Consider the following 13,550-nt stretch of genomic DNA (forward strand, 5'->3'; position numbering starts at 1 on the left):
AAGTAGTAAATTCTTTATCTTGATTTAGGTACATACATGCAAAAATTCACTAATTTTCCACTTAAGATTTGTGCACTTTATTGTGTGACCCGTTAAAAGAATTAGTAAAAGAGAATGAGTCATCAACTCAAATTTGCCAACTTGGAATTTTGACCTGAGGATGAATATACTTAATGGAAAACTTAACCAGAATAATACCAAGGGTAAATTGTGGTAGGGTATGGTTTTAACATGGAGCATGTAATTGCCATCTTAGAGATTGTCCTGGGGCTCAATCCTATCCTGCTGATTCTAAAACCTCCTGTGTATCCCAGAGTCTTTCTGAGATCACAAAGACTTAGGCAGAGATCAACTTTAGAGGCTGAGGGAGAAAACTCTGAAACTTGTAATGAAGAAACATTTTTACTAAATGAGTTATCTAAACTAGAAAGGAAAACATTGAGACTCAGTATTTATTTAAAAAGAAAAAGAGAAACAAGGTGTGCTCATTAGTCCTTTGTCGGCTTACTGGTAGGTCTGTGATCTGTGTTGTCAGGCAGCTGCACTCCCATGCTGTGGAGGAGGTTGGAAGCGGGTCCTGCCAGTCCAGCTTGAGAGTTATAGGATTCCAGGATGTTTGAAACCAGGTTCAAGTCTACATCCACTGGTGCCAAAACAGGTTCTCCTGCACCAGAATCTTCCTCATCTGAATTGTTATCGGTAGTTTGGGATGCAGGTTCCTTATTCAAGAAGAAAAACAAAATCATGAGATAATATTCCCTTGGGTTGGATATTAGATATAATAAAAAGCTAACTAGTAAATCTGAATTCCAAATCAAAGAGGATATTTCTTATCCTTTGTGTTATAAAGTGAAAATGAAGTCTAATTAACTATATGATTTAACACACATATTAAAACTTCATTCTAGGGGACGCTGCTGTGGCATAGTGGGCTAAGCCTCTGCCTGCATCCCATATGGGCGCCAGTTCAGGTCCCAGATGCTCCACTTCTGATCCAGCCCCCTAATAATGGGCTGAGAAAGCAGTGGAAGATGACCCAAGTGCTTGGGTCCTTGCACCCATGTAGAGGATCAGAAGAAGCCCCTGGCTTCTGGATTCAGATAGGCCCAGCTCTGGCTGTTGCGGCCACTTGGGGAGTGAACCAGCAGATTAAAGACTTCTCTCTCTGTCTTTACCTCTCTGTAACTCTTTCAAATAAATAAAATAAATATATATTTTAAAAAACCTCTCTGTAACTTAGCCTCTCAAATAAAATTTTGGCTGGCGCTGCAGCTCACTAGGCTAATCCTTCCGCCTGCGGCGTCGGCACCCTAGTCCCAGTCGGGGCACTGGATTCTGTCCCAGCTGCTCCTCTTCCAGTCCAGCTCTCTGTTGTAGCCTGGGAAGGCCGTGGAGGATGGCCCAAGTGCTTGGGCCCTGTACCCGCATGGGAGACCAGGAGGAAACACTTGGCTCCTGGCTTCAGATCAGCGCTGCGTGCCAGCCATAACAGCCATTTGTGGGGTGAACCAACGGAAGGAAAACCTTTCGCTTGGTCTCTCTCTCTCACTAACTCTGCCTGTCAAAAAAAAAAAAAAAATTTATAAACCTTTTAAAAAAGTTTATTTATTTGAGAGGTAGAGTTACAGAGGGAGAGATAAATAATTTTAAAAATCTTAAAAAAAATAAAAACTTCATTCTAAAGATTATATCATGCTTCTTTCTAGTAACAATGTCAATAAACTGCATTATTTCACTCCCACTATGAAATAGCTGAAAGGAGACAACTAGGATTAAGCAGGTAATTTATAGCCTGCCAAAGAATTTTTAAAGAAATCAACACTGGGGCTGTTGCTGTGGTGTAGAAGGTTAAGCCTCTGCCTGCAGTGTCAGTATCTCCTATGGGCTCCAGTTTGAGTCCTGGGCTGCTTCACTTCTGGTCCAGCTCCATGCTGCTGAGCCTGAAAAGCAGCAGGGGATGATCCAAGTGCTTGGGCCCCTGAACCCACATGGGAGACCTGGAAGAAGCTCCAGGCTCCTGGCTTCAGCCTGGCCCAGCCCTGGCTGTTGTTGGCCATTTGGGGAGTGGACCACCAGATAGAAGATCTCATCTTTCTCTCTCTCCTTCCCTTTCTGTATCTCTGCCTTTCAAATAAACAATTCTTTAAAAAAAATTAAATAAATTTGAATATTAAAAAAACAAAAATTAAATTTTCTTCTAAGTGAAAGAAGCTATATTTCATTTTTAAATATTTTTGGAAGATTTATTTACTTATTTGAGAGGCACAGGCAGAAGTCTTCCATCTACTGGTTTACTCCCCAAACGGCCGCTATGGCCGAAGCTGGGCCTGTATGAAGCCAGGATCCAGGAGCCAGGAGCTTCTCCCAAGTCTCCCATGCAGTGCAGGGGCCCAAGGAATCGGGCAATGCTGGGACTTGAACTGGCATCCATATGGGATGCCAGCAATGCAGAGGTGGCTTTACCTGCTACGCCACAGTGCCAGCCCCACTATATTTCCTTTTTAATCCCCAATGAAGAATCTTAAAATAGAAACATAAGGTTTTGTGGGGATCCAATGACAAAGACTGAATTGTTACTTGGACCTCTGATTTCAAAGGTTGGAGAAAGGATTTGAAAGATTTTGGCTTCATCTATAGACCTTCACTTCACTGAAACTGAAAGTGTGGTATGTGGACTACCTGTATCTGTATCACTCAGCGCTTGTAAGAAATTAAAAATCTTGGGGATGGCACTGTGGCACAGCAGGTTAAAGTCTCAGCCTGCAGCCCCAACATCCTATATGGGCACTGGTTCGAGACCTGGCTGCTCTACTTCTGATCCAGCTTCCTGCTAATATGCTGGGAAAGCAGCAGAGGACGGCCCAAGTCATCGGGCTCCTGCATCCATATGGGAGACCCAGAAGAAGCTCTTGACTCCTGGCTTCAGATCAGCTCAGCTCTGGCCGTTGTGGCTGTTTGGGAAGTGAACCAGTGTATGTATGGAGGACTTCTCGCTCTGTCTCTAACTCTTTAAAATAAATAAATCTAAAAAAAAAAAAAAAAAAAAAAAGAAATAAAAAACTGCAGGCCTCATCCCAGACCTGCTTAATTAGAATCTACATGGGCCAGCACTGTGATGCAGTGGGTTAAAGCTCCGACCTGCAGCACTGGCATTCCAATGGGTGCCGGTTGGAGTGTTAGCTGCTCCACTTCCAATCCAGCTCCCTGCTAATGTGCCTGGGAAAACAGCTGAGGGTGGCCCAAGTCCTTGGGCCCCTGTACCCACATGGGAGAGCTGGAAGAAGCTCCTGACTCCGGATTGGCGCAGCTCTGGCCATTGCAGCCATTTGGGGAGTGAACCAGCGGATGGAAGAACTCTGTCTCTACCTCTCTAACTCTTTCAAATAAATAAAATAAAATCTTAAAAAAAATAGTATCTACAGTATAAAAAGATCTTTAGTTGGCTAGTGATGACAATAAAATTTAAGAAATATTGTTTTAACTACACCTAATATATAGTTTCTATTAGGTTTTGGAAATTCTAAAAGAAACCAATTTTACCTGTGCTTTAGATAATCAAAAAAGGGGAATCAACATTAATTACAGCCCTTTATGGATTTTACTGTGAACTCATTAGGTTCTCTGTTCATTCTATGGCATCATCACTGGTTAATGGACACATTCACAATTGATGGCTAAACTAGATTTCAAACCCTAAACCAGGACACTCACTCAGGCTCCATGCTCTTTCTTTAGAATGCCTCTGTCTAGGGTACACAGTACTGACAAACTAGGATGAACTTTAAATTTGGTTTTAAACTAGGGAAAGATAAAACAAACTTAAAATATGAAAATTATTTGGATATTTAAGGCCCTCTTTTTAAAAAAATCTATTTATTGGGGCCAGCACCATGGCTTAGCAGGGTAAGCCGCAGCCTACAGCACCAGCATCCCATCTGGGCGCAGATTCGGGTTCTGGCTGCTCCACTTCCAATCCAGCTCCCTGCTAATGTGCCTGGGAAAGCAGCAGAAGATGGACCAAGTCCTTGGTCCTCTGCCCCAGTGTGGAAGACCCATAAGAAACTCCTGGTTCCTGGCTTCAGCCTGGCACAGCCCTGGTTATTGCAGCCACTTGGGAATGAACCAGCAGCTGGAAGACCTTTCTCTCTGTCTCTCTCTCTTTCTTTCTGTATTTGCCTTTCAAATAAAAAAAAAAAAATCTTAAAAAAACCTATTTATTATGATGGAAGTAGAAGCATGCAACCATACACTAATTTCAGTATATTCTATTTATTTTAAATAGATAACATAAAATAAGCAATATAATTAAACTTATATCTAGAAAATAAAATGTATATAATCTTTCATCCTACCAGGGTTTGGAAAAAATAGCATTATTATTTATTTATTCAAATCTCACAAATTTGGGGGGAAAAATAAACATGGTTTTAGCTATCCTACAAAATAGACTTAGAAATGGAAAGGAAGTTAAAAACACACATACTGCTTGCTTCCGGGTGGTGAAACTTTTGCCAATGGTGGTGTGTGCCAGTTCCTGGTCCATCTGGGCCATGTATAACTTGAGATTATCCAGAGTTCCTTTCAGAGAGGCCTCTTCTCCAGGTTCCTGCATTCCAAGGTCCAAGTCATCATCACTGTCTAAACATTCAAAATCTTCCTCCTCCAGATCATCAGAGTCTGACTCATGAGGCCCTGGCCCTGTGCAGACCCCAACACAGAAAAAGACACTTGAAAAAAATTTTTTTCAGTTGCTTACACCTCTCAAAAGAATTAGAATGTTACAAACAGAAAATGAGCATTTTACATAGCCAAGTTACTTCACAAAGATGCCTTCCAGGAGAGTGATCCAACATGGGAAGCGAGATACACAGCAGACTCATAGAATGGCAGATGTCCTAAACAGCACTCTGGCCTCAGAATCAGCCCTAAAGGCATTCGGATCTGGCTGAAAAGCCCATGAGAGTATTTCAGGCATGGAAAGCCAAGACACTCTGGCAAACAAAAACAAAAACAAAAACAAAAAAAACCTAAATGAAAGATCTCTGTGAGTGAGATCCCAGTGGAAAGAACAGGTCTTCAAAGAAGGAGGTACCTTTCTCTGAAGGGAGGAGAGAACCTCCACTTTGACTATGACCTTGTCTAAACAAGATAAGAGTCGGAGAACTCAAAAGGCTTCCATAGCCTTGGAAACTCATGACTGGAGCATAGGGAGATTACTGATGCCATAAACAGGAGTGTCAATTTGTAAAGTCAACAACAGGAGTCACTGTGCATTTACTCCTCATGTAGGATCTCTGTCCTTAATGTGCTGTACATTGAGATTTAATGCTATAACGAGTACTCAAACAGTATATTTCACTTTGTGTTTCTATGGGGGTGCAAACTGTTGAAATCTTTACTTAATGTAGACTAAACTGATCTTTTGTATATATAGAAAATTGAAAATGAATCTTGATATGAATGGAAGGGGAGAGAGAGTGGGAAAGGAGAGGGTTGCGGGTGGGAGGGAAGTCATTGCGGGGGAGGGGGATGCCAATGTAGTCCATAAGCTGTACTTTGGAAATCTATATTCATTAAATAAAAGTTAAAAAAAAATGTTAATTGTTATTGGCTTTTGGTACCATCAGACAGGTGTGAAAAAAAAAAAAAAAAAGATGCCTTCCACAAATAGTGATGCTTGCAGACATTTATGGGAAACTACACAGGCTGCGCCAAAGGATTCAGCCTTTTATGTTTTAAAGCGAATTTTAATTAACATTTTTTCTTAAAAAATTTTAAAACTACATAGTACACATATATATATTTTGATTCAAGCCATAAATTCTGTCTTACATTTCACTAACTTCTCAGAGGTAAGCATCTTTTTAACAGTTTGGTAGACATACAGACATCTATGCAGTGCTGTACATTCACTACATAAACACATAGTTTTGGGGGCCAGTGCTGTGGCGCAGTGGGTAAAGCCACCACCTGCAGTGCTGGTATCCCATATGGGTGCCTCTTTGTGTCCCAGCTGCTCCACTTCTGGTCTAGCTCTCTGCTGTGGCCTGGGAGGGCAGTGGAGGATGGCCCAAGTCCTTGGGCCATTGCACCCGCATGGGAGACCCAGAAGAATCACCGGGCTCCTGGCTTCGGAATGGTGCAGCTCCGGCCGTTGCGGCCAACTGGGAAGTGAACCAGTGGATGGAAGACCTCTCTCTCTCTCTCTCTCTCTCTCTCTCTCTCTCTCTGCCTCTCCTTCTCTCTCTGTAACTCTTTCATGTAAATAAGTAAATAAATCTTTAAAAAAAAAACCATAGTTTTTCTTTTATACACAGATGGTATCACAGTGTTCATACTGAATTATGGTTTGCTTTTCAATTTTTTTTTAAAGATTTTTATTTTTTTATTGGAGAGGTAGAGTTACAGACAGTGAGGAAGAGATAGAGAGAAAAGTCTTCCATCCACTGGTTCATTCCCCAAATGGCCGTAATGGCTGGAGTTGGGCCAATCCAAAGCCAGGAGCCAGGAGCTTCTTTCAGGTCTCCCACACAGATTCAGAGGTCCAAGCACTTGGGTCATCTTCCACTGCCTTCCTGGACCACAGGAGAGCTGCATCGGAAGAGGAGCAGCCGGGACCAAACTGGCACACATAAGGGATGCTGGCTCTGTAGGCGGAGGATTAATATACTGTACCACAGTGCCGGCCCCTGCTTTTCCATTTATTTATACATCTTATAAATTTTTCTCTATCTGAATACAGATAGGGACCTCATTCTGAACTACAGCTATGCAGATTTCATAATATGGATATACAATGACTTATTTAACCCTCTGGGTAGATACTTAGGATATTCCAATTTTTGCTGTTACAATGCTAGGACTATCCTAGAATAGACAAGACAACTCCAAAAAGTCCATGGCAAAATGGAATTACAGACAGGCATTGGGCATAGTGGTTTGTTAATTACTTGGAATGCCCACAACCCATATCAGAGTTACTGGTTCAAGTCCTGGATCCTTCACTTCCAATCACACTTCCTGCTAATGTGTATCCTGGGAAGCACCAGATGATGGCTCAAGTACTTGAGCCCTAGGAAACTAAGTGGGAGATCCTAGAGGAGTGCTAGGCTCCTGGCTTCAGCCTGCCCTAGGCATGGCTGTTGCAGGTATTTGGAGAGTGAACCAGTAGATGGAAGATCTTTCTTTGTCTACCTCTCTTTCAAAATGAAAACAAATAGATAAGAATTTTTTTAAACTGAACTAAAAAACTGAATTTAGAAGTGGCCTTTTAGCCTAGTGGTTAAGATGCTCACACCCCGTTATCAGAGTACTTGGGTTTGATTCCTGGCTCTAGCTCCTAAGTGCAGATCTTGGGAGGCAGCAGTGATGGCTCAAGAGTTTAGTTCTTGCTACCATATAGGAAACCTGGATTGCATTCCTACCTCCTAGTTTTAGTTCTGTCCCAGCTCCAGCGGCTGAATGCATTTGAGGAGTAAACCTGCAGATGGGATCACTCTCTTTCAAATAAATAAATAAAAATTGAAATTAGAGGTAAATTTATTTTGGTACAAAAATTCCTGAAATCCACATACACTTTTCTCATAATACACATTTCTATGAATTCTTGAAAACCTCTCATGCATAGATTTCTAACTTTTTTGAATCAAAATAAACATCTTTTAATTCCACTTCCCATAAACTTTTTAAAGTATGTTCTTTTATGTATATTCTATGTATCTTTTTCAGGGTAGATCCATGGAAGTGAAATTGCAGTCACCAAGTATGAACAATCTAGAGTGACACATTGCTCTGTGGAAAAACAACACTCGCTTCTAGCCTCAGAATATAACACTGCTCATTGTTTTTTAACCCTTGAAAAAACTGCTTATTGGGAATCAAAATTTTTCCTGAATGATGGGCAGCTTATTTGTTTTATATTTTCTTGCTTGCTTATTAGAAATAATTAACTATTTTCAAACACTTACTCATTTACTATTTCTTTCTTCTTTAGTGCTCTGCCTGTTTATAGCTTGTACTAAATTTCTTTTATTTTTTTTTAAGACTTTATTTATTTTATTTGAGAGGTAGAGTTACAGACAGTGTGAGAGAGAGACAGAGAGAAAGGTCCTCCTTCTGTTGGTTTACTCCCCAAATGGCCGCAATGGCCGGAGCTGCGCCGATCTGAAGCCAGGAGCCAGGAGCCTCTTCCAGGTCTCCCACATAGGTGCAGGGGCCCAAGGACTTGGGCCATCTTCTACTGCTTTCCCAGGCCATAGCAGAGAGCTGGACTGGAAAAGAGGCAGCTAGAACTAGAACCGGCGCCCATATGGGATGCCGGCGCCGCAGGCAGGGGATTAACCTGCTGCACCACGGCGTTGGCACCTTGTACTAAATTTCTTATTGGGCCACTTGTCTATTTTTTTTAGATTACTGATTTGTAAATATACTAAGTCTAAAGGAGCCAAAACAATAGAATGTGGGAGCCAAAGTAATATTGTATCTCAACAAACAAGCTTCATTCAAACTTTTCATGAGTAGTCATTATGGTAAGCACTGAGCTAGCCAGTTTCTGTAACATCACTTAATAGGGCAGTTAATGGTTTTGTTGGCTGAAAGCAATCAACACTAGGAAGAGAGAGCAGAAGTCTTGTCTCTGAGAGATCTAATGCTCTGATGCGCTAATAAAAGTCATGATTTACAGTTTCAAAACGAAAGTACAGATCATATATAACTTACCTAAAATCTTATCAAAATAATTAAGAAAAGAATCTGCATCAAAAGTGATTGGAGCCTCTGAAGGTTCTCTGCAAGATTAAGGAAAAAGGTAATTAACATATGCCAAACATAGCTCTTGGACACTTTTTCTAAGGTGTTGTCATTCTTAGGAAAACTACAAAGATATAACCTCAAAACAAAAACAGAAAGGAAAATTGCAGCTCAAATTTAAAAAATCCTTATGCCTACCGCCCTTGCAAGGCAAGTGAAATAAAAAGTCTGATAAAGAAAAGAAAAAATTATAACTTCTTTATGCTCATTGAGCTTATGCATTTAAGGAACTACCCACCCTGTACCCCCTCACAAGATATATCTAGTGGGGCTGGAGCTCTGGTGTAGCAGGTAAAGAAGCTGCCTGCAGTGTCGGCATCCTATATGGGCACCAGTTCAAGTCCCGGCTGCTCCACTTCTGATGCATCTCTCTGCTATGGCCTGGGAAAGCAGCAGAGGATGGGCCAAGTCCTTGGGCCCCTGCACCCACTTGGGAGACCTGAAAGAAGCTCCAGGCTCCTGGCTTCAGATAGGCCCAGCTCCAGCTACTGTGGCCATTTGGGGAGTGAACCAGTGGATTGAAGACCTCTCTCTGTCTCTATCTTCAAATAAATAAATAAATCTTATAAAAAGAAAAAATTAACCAGTAAAGATTTATTGAATTTTGAGTCCCACCTGTGGTTGCCTTGGCAGGACCAGAATAATTTCACAGGCCTGTATGGCCTGCAGGCCAGACGTTCCCTACCCTTGAATTAAACAAAGTTTATTCCTTTACCTAAAGCCTAAAAATAAGTAAGAACATAACTTCTGTTATTCTGTTTTCTTAAAAAGAGAAAAGTAGATGTAAATTTTAATATTTTCAAGAAGCTCAAGAGCACCATTGATAGATATATTTGCTGTGCAAGTATGAAGTCTAATCTATCTTTTCCTGTTACTTGTCAAGTGTAATTTCATATTTCTTGAAATTATTTCTGCCTCTGAAGAGCCTCTTTATCGCCTTGAGTTTGCAGCTTCTAATCTGCTGCAGGATGGGAGATCAGAAGACTGAGCTTATTGAGAGACAGATTTTTTTTAATTTTTAAAAAAGATTTGTGGGGCTGGTGCTGTGGCTTAATGGGTAAAGCCATTGCCTGCACTGCCAGCATCCCATATGGGTGCCAGTTCAAGTCCCCGCTACTTCACTTCTGATCCAGCTCTCTGCTATGGCCTGGGAAAGCAGTAGACTATGGCCCCTGCACAACTGCGTGGGAGACCCAGAAGAAGCTCCTGGCTCCTGGCTTCAGATCTGCCCAGCTCTGGTGTTGCGGCCGTCTGGGGAGTGAACTAGTGGATGGAAGACCTCTCTCTCTCTCTCTGTCTCTCTCTCTGCCTCTGCCTCACTTTAATTCTGCCTTTCAAATAAAATAAATATATCTTAAAAAAAAAAAAGATTTGCTTATTTATTTATTTATTTCAAAGACAGAGTTACAGAGAGGGAGAGACAGAGAGAGAAAGGTCTTCCATCTTCTGGTTCACTCCCCAGATGGCCACAATGGTAGGGACTGGGCAAGGCAGAAGCCAGGAGCTGGGAGCTTCTTCCAGTTCTCCCCTATGAATGCAGAAGGCCAAGCCCTTGGCCCAACTCCTGCTGCTTTCTCAGGTGCATCAGCAGAGAGTTGGATTGGAAGTGGAGCAGCTGCAACTTGAACCAGTATGAGGTGTCAGCACTGCAGGTGGCAGTTTAACCTGCTACACCACAATGAAGGCTGTAGAGCTAAATTTTTCTGGTTTTTTAGATTTATTTATTCATTTAAAAGGCAGAGTTACAGAGAGAGAGAGAAAACAGAGATCTTCCATCTGCTGGTACTCTACACAAATGGACACAATGGCTGGAGCTGAGCCAATTCGAAGTCAGGAGCCAGGAGCTTCTTCCAGGTTCCCAGGTGGGCACAGGGAAGCACTTGGGCCATCTTCTACTGCTTTTCCAGGCTATCAGTAGGCAGCTGGACTGTAAGTGGAGCAGCCAGGACTGAAACTGGTGCCCATATGGGATGTTGGCGTTGCAGGCAGAGGCTTTACCTACTACGCAGATTTTTATTAAAATTATTTTAAAGGCAGAAAGAGAGAGAGAAAGAAAGAAAGAGAAAAGAGCTTTAATGTGCTGGTTCATTCCCCAAAAGCTTGCAATAGCCAGAGCTGCATCAAAGCTGGTAGAATCCAGGGCTCACACATGGATGGCAGGGATCCAATTATTTGAGCTATCGCTGCTACCTCATAGGGTTTGCACTGGTGGGAAATGGGAGTCAGGAGTTGGACCTCGGAATCAAAGTCAGGCACTCCAACATGAGACATAGGCATTTTAACCGCAAGGCTAAATGCCTGCTCTCAAGTGTCAGATGTTAAGAGTCCATAAAGTATATGACTTCCTTGAATGGTTCTAGATGGTATGTTCTAGATGTGTGGACGAGTCTTTCTGGCTTACTTCAAGAACTGAAAAGAATCACTGGAAATCTTATTTCAGATGAGCAAGTTATCACCATGAAGGGTACAGGAGAGTGAAACAAAGCCATACAAATCATTTACTCATTGGAAAAAAAAAAGGGGGTCCAGTGCTGTGGCATAGTGGGTAAAGCCGCTGCCTACTGTGCCAGCATCCCATGTGGCCGCCAGTTCGAGTCCTGCCTGTTCCACTTCCAATCCAGCTTTCTGCTATGGCCTGGGAAGGCAGTAGAAGATGGCCCAGGTCCTTGGGCCCCTGCATCCATGTGGGAGACCCCGAGGAAGCTCTTGGCTCCTGACTTCAGATCAGCGCAGCTCTGGTCTTGTGGCCAATTGGGGAGTGGGCCATTGGATGGAAGACCTCTCTCTTTCTGCTTCTCCTTCTCTCTCTGTGTAACTCTTTCAAATAAATAAATCAATCTTTCAAAAGGAAAAAAAAAAAGAAGAAAATGAAAGAAAGTAAAGAAAAATGGAAATGGCAATGAATGAATGTCTTCAACCTTCGGGTTATTTAAATATTTATACTTTAATGCAAATTACCGAGGCAGCTCTGCTCCCTTGTGGGTTGAGACTTTGGATATGAAAGCTTTCATGCTCTTTGACACTTGATTTAAGTCATAGTTCTGTTCCTCTTCCTCCTTGGAAATGGATTGTGATTCTTTTTTGCCAGCAGCTTCCTGCAGTAGCTGGTCCAACTGATCTGGTGAGAGATCTAACCATTTATCATCTGAAAAAGAAAAAAGCATGATATTGCTATCCTACAGTCACATGACATGTACTCTCAGGGAAGGGCCCTGTGAAACTTAGTGGAACATTTTAATTCTTTCTAACCTTTCTACTCTGGTCCATTACTTACCATCCTCTGGGGGAAGATCAGCCTCCTCTTTCTTAAGCTCCTCTATTTCAAATGGTGTTGTTTGTAATAAGGTTAAGATTTCTTCACCTGGGCTCATAGCAAGAGAACTATAAAAAAAAATGAATATTTCTCTGTAAGAGAGTCTAGAATAATATAAAGCAGTATTTTTTAAAGCTGGAAGATACTAGCTAATTTAATTTTAAATTTAAATTTTCACTTTATCTGAAAGGCAAAGCCAGAGACAGAGAAACAGAGATCTTCCATCCACTGGTTCACTCCTCCAAACCCCACAACAGTCAGGGATGGGCCATGCTAAAATCAACAGCTGGAACTCAATCAAGGTCTCCCACGTGGGTGGGAGTGACCCAAGTATTTAACCCATTATCTGCTGTCTCCCAGGGTGCACAACTGCAGGAAGATGGAATTGGAGGCAGAGTCAGGACTCAAATGCTGGCACTCAGACATAGAATGCAGGAGTCCCAAGCAGTGTGTTAACCACTGTACCAAATGCTTACCACTCACTCTGTTTTTAACATTTTTCAAGGTTGCAGACTTCGTTTTTTCCCAACAATATTTTCCCAGGGACTCTAAAGCACAGAAAAGCAGCTCTTATTAAAGTAAAGGATGGAGGAGCGGGTGCTTGTGGCGCAGTGGGTTGAAGCCCCGGCCTGCAGTGCCAGCATCCCATGTGGGTACTGGTTCCAATCCCAGCTGCTCCTCTTCCAATCCAGCTCTCTGTTTATAGACTGGGAAAGCAGTGGAAGATGGCCCAGGTGCTTGGGCCCCTGCATCCGTGTGGGAGACCTGGAGGAAGCTCCAGCCTCCTGGCTTCAGATAGGCCCAGCTTGGGCCATTGCAGCCATTTCAGGAGTGAACCAACAGATAAAAGACTTCTCTCTTTCCATGTCTGCCTTTGCCTCTCTGTAACTCTGCCTTTCAAATAAATAATCTTAAAAAAGTAAAAGATGGAGAACCAAAGACCTTCCCATTCTGGCTTCCCCTTGGCCACCCAGCAAGAGATATGGAATAACATTGAGAAGCTGCTGATTTAGTACACACCTTTCAACTTATACTCTACATATGAGGAAAAGAAGACCCAGCAGGAAGTATGAATTAAAATTAATCTAATATGTATTATATGCTATGCCAGCATTTTAAATTCACTTCCTTATTTAGTCCTGTTACAGCAAGTTGAGCTTCCCCAATCTGAAAGTTTGAAAACAAAAGTGTCTCAAGATATGAAACTTTTTGAGCACTGACACAATATTGTAAGTCAAAAATTCTAAACCTGACCTTATGTGATGAGTTGCAGTCAAAACACAGGCACACAGCACACAACCTATTCAGGTTATACGTATAAAGTATATGAAACATAAATGAATTATATTTTTAGACTTGGGTCTTATCCCCAAGATATCTCATTATATATTCCAAAATCCAAAAATAAATAAATAAATCCAAAACACTT

General features: G+C 41.9%; 1 protein-coding gene across 4 annotated transcripts in view; it reads right to left on the reverse strand.

Annotated features, from left to right (window-relative positions):
* Positions 1-438: 438 nt before the first annotated feature.
* ECD (ecdysoneless cell cycle regulator) overlaps positions 439-13,550 on the reverse strand; it is a 44,589-nt gene continuing 31,477 nt past the window's right edge. For 3 of the 4 annotated variants that reach the window (XR_016220962.1, XM_002718423.6, XM_089313465.1), the window contains 5 exons: positions 12,083-12,189; positions 11,767-11,953; positions 8,719-8,786; positions 4,484-4,698; positions 439-719 (listed from right to left, as the gene is read on the reverse strand). Coding sequence is in view for 3 of the 4 variants with exons in the window: in XM_002718423.6 (XP_002718469.3) it covers positions 489-719; positions 4,484-4,698; positions 8,719-8,786; positions 11,767-11,953; positions 12,083-12,189 (808 nt within the window). In the remaining variant the exon portion in view is untranslated. Of the gene's footprint in view, positions 720-4,483; positions 4,699-7,317; positions 7,500-8,718; positions 8,787-11,766; positions 11,954-12,082; positions 12,190-13,550 lie in introns of those variants that run through there. The other variant, XM_089313464.1, reaches the window with a different exon arrangement.

The sequence above is a fragment of the Oryctolagus cuniculus genome, chromosome 15 (assembly GCF_051225735.1).
Source record: "Oryctolagus cuniculus isolate XC-2025 breed Fujian yellow rabbit chromosome 15, ASM5122573v1, whole genome shotgun sequence".
Taxonomy (NCBI): Eukaryota; Metazoa; Chordata; class Mammalia; order Lagomorpha; family Leporidae; genus Oryctolagus; species Oryctolagus cuniculus.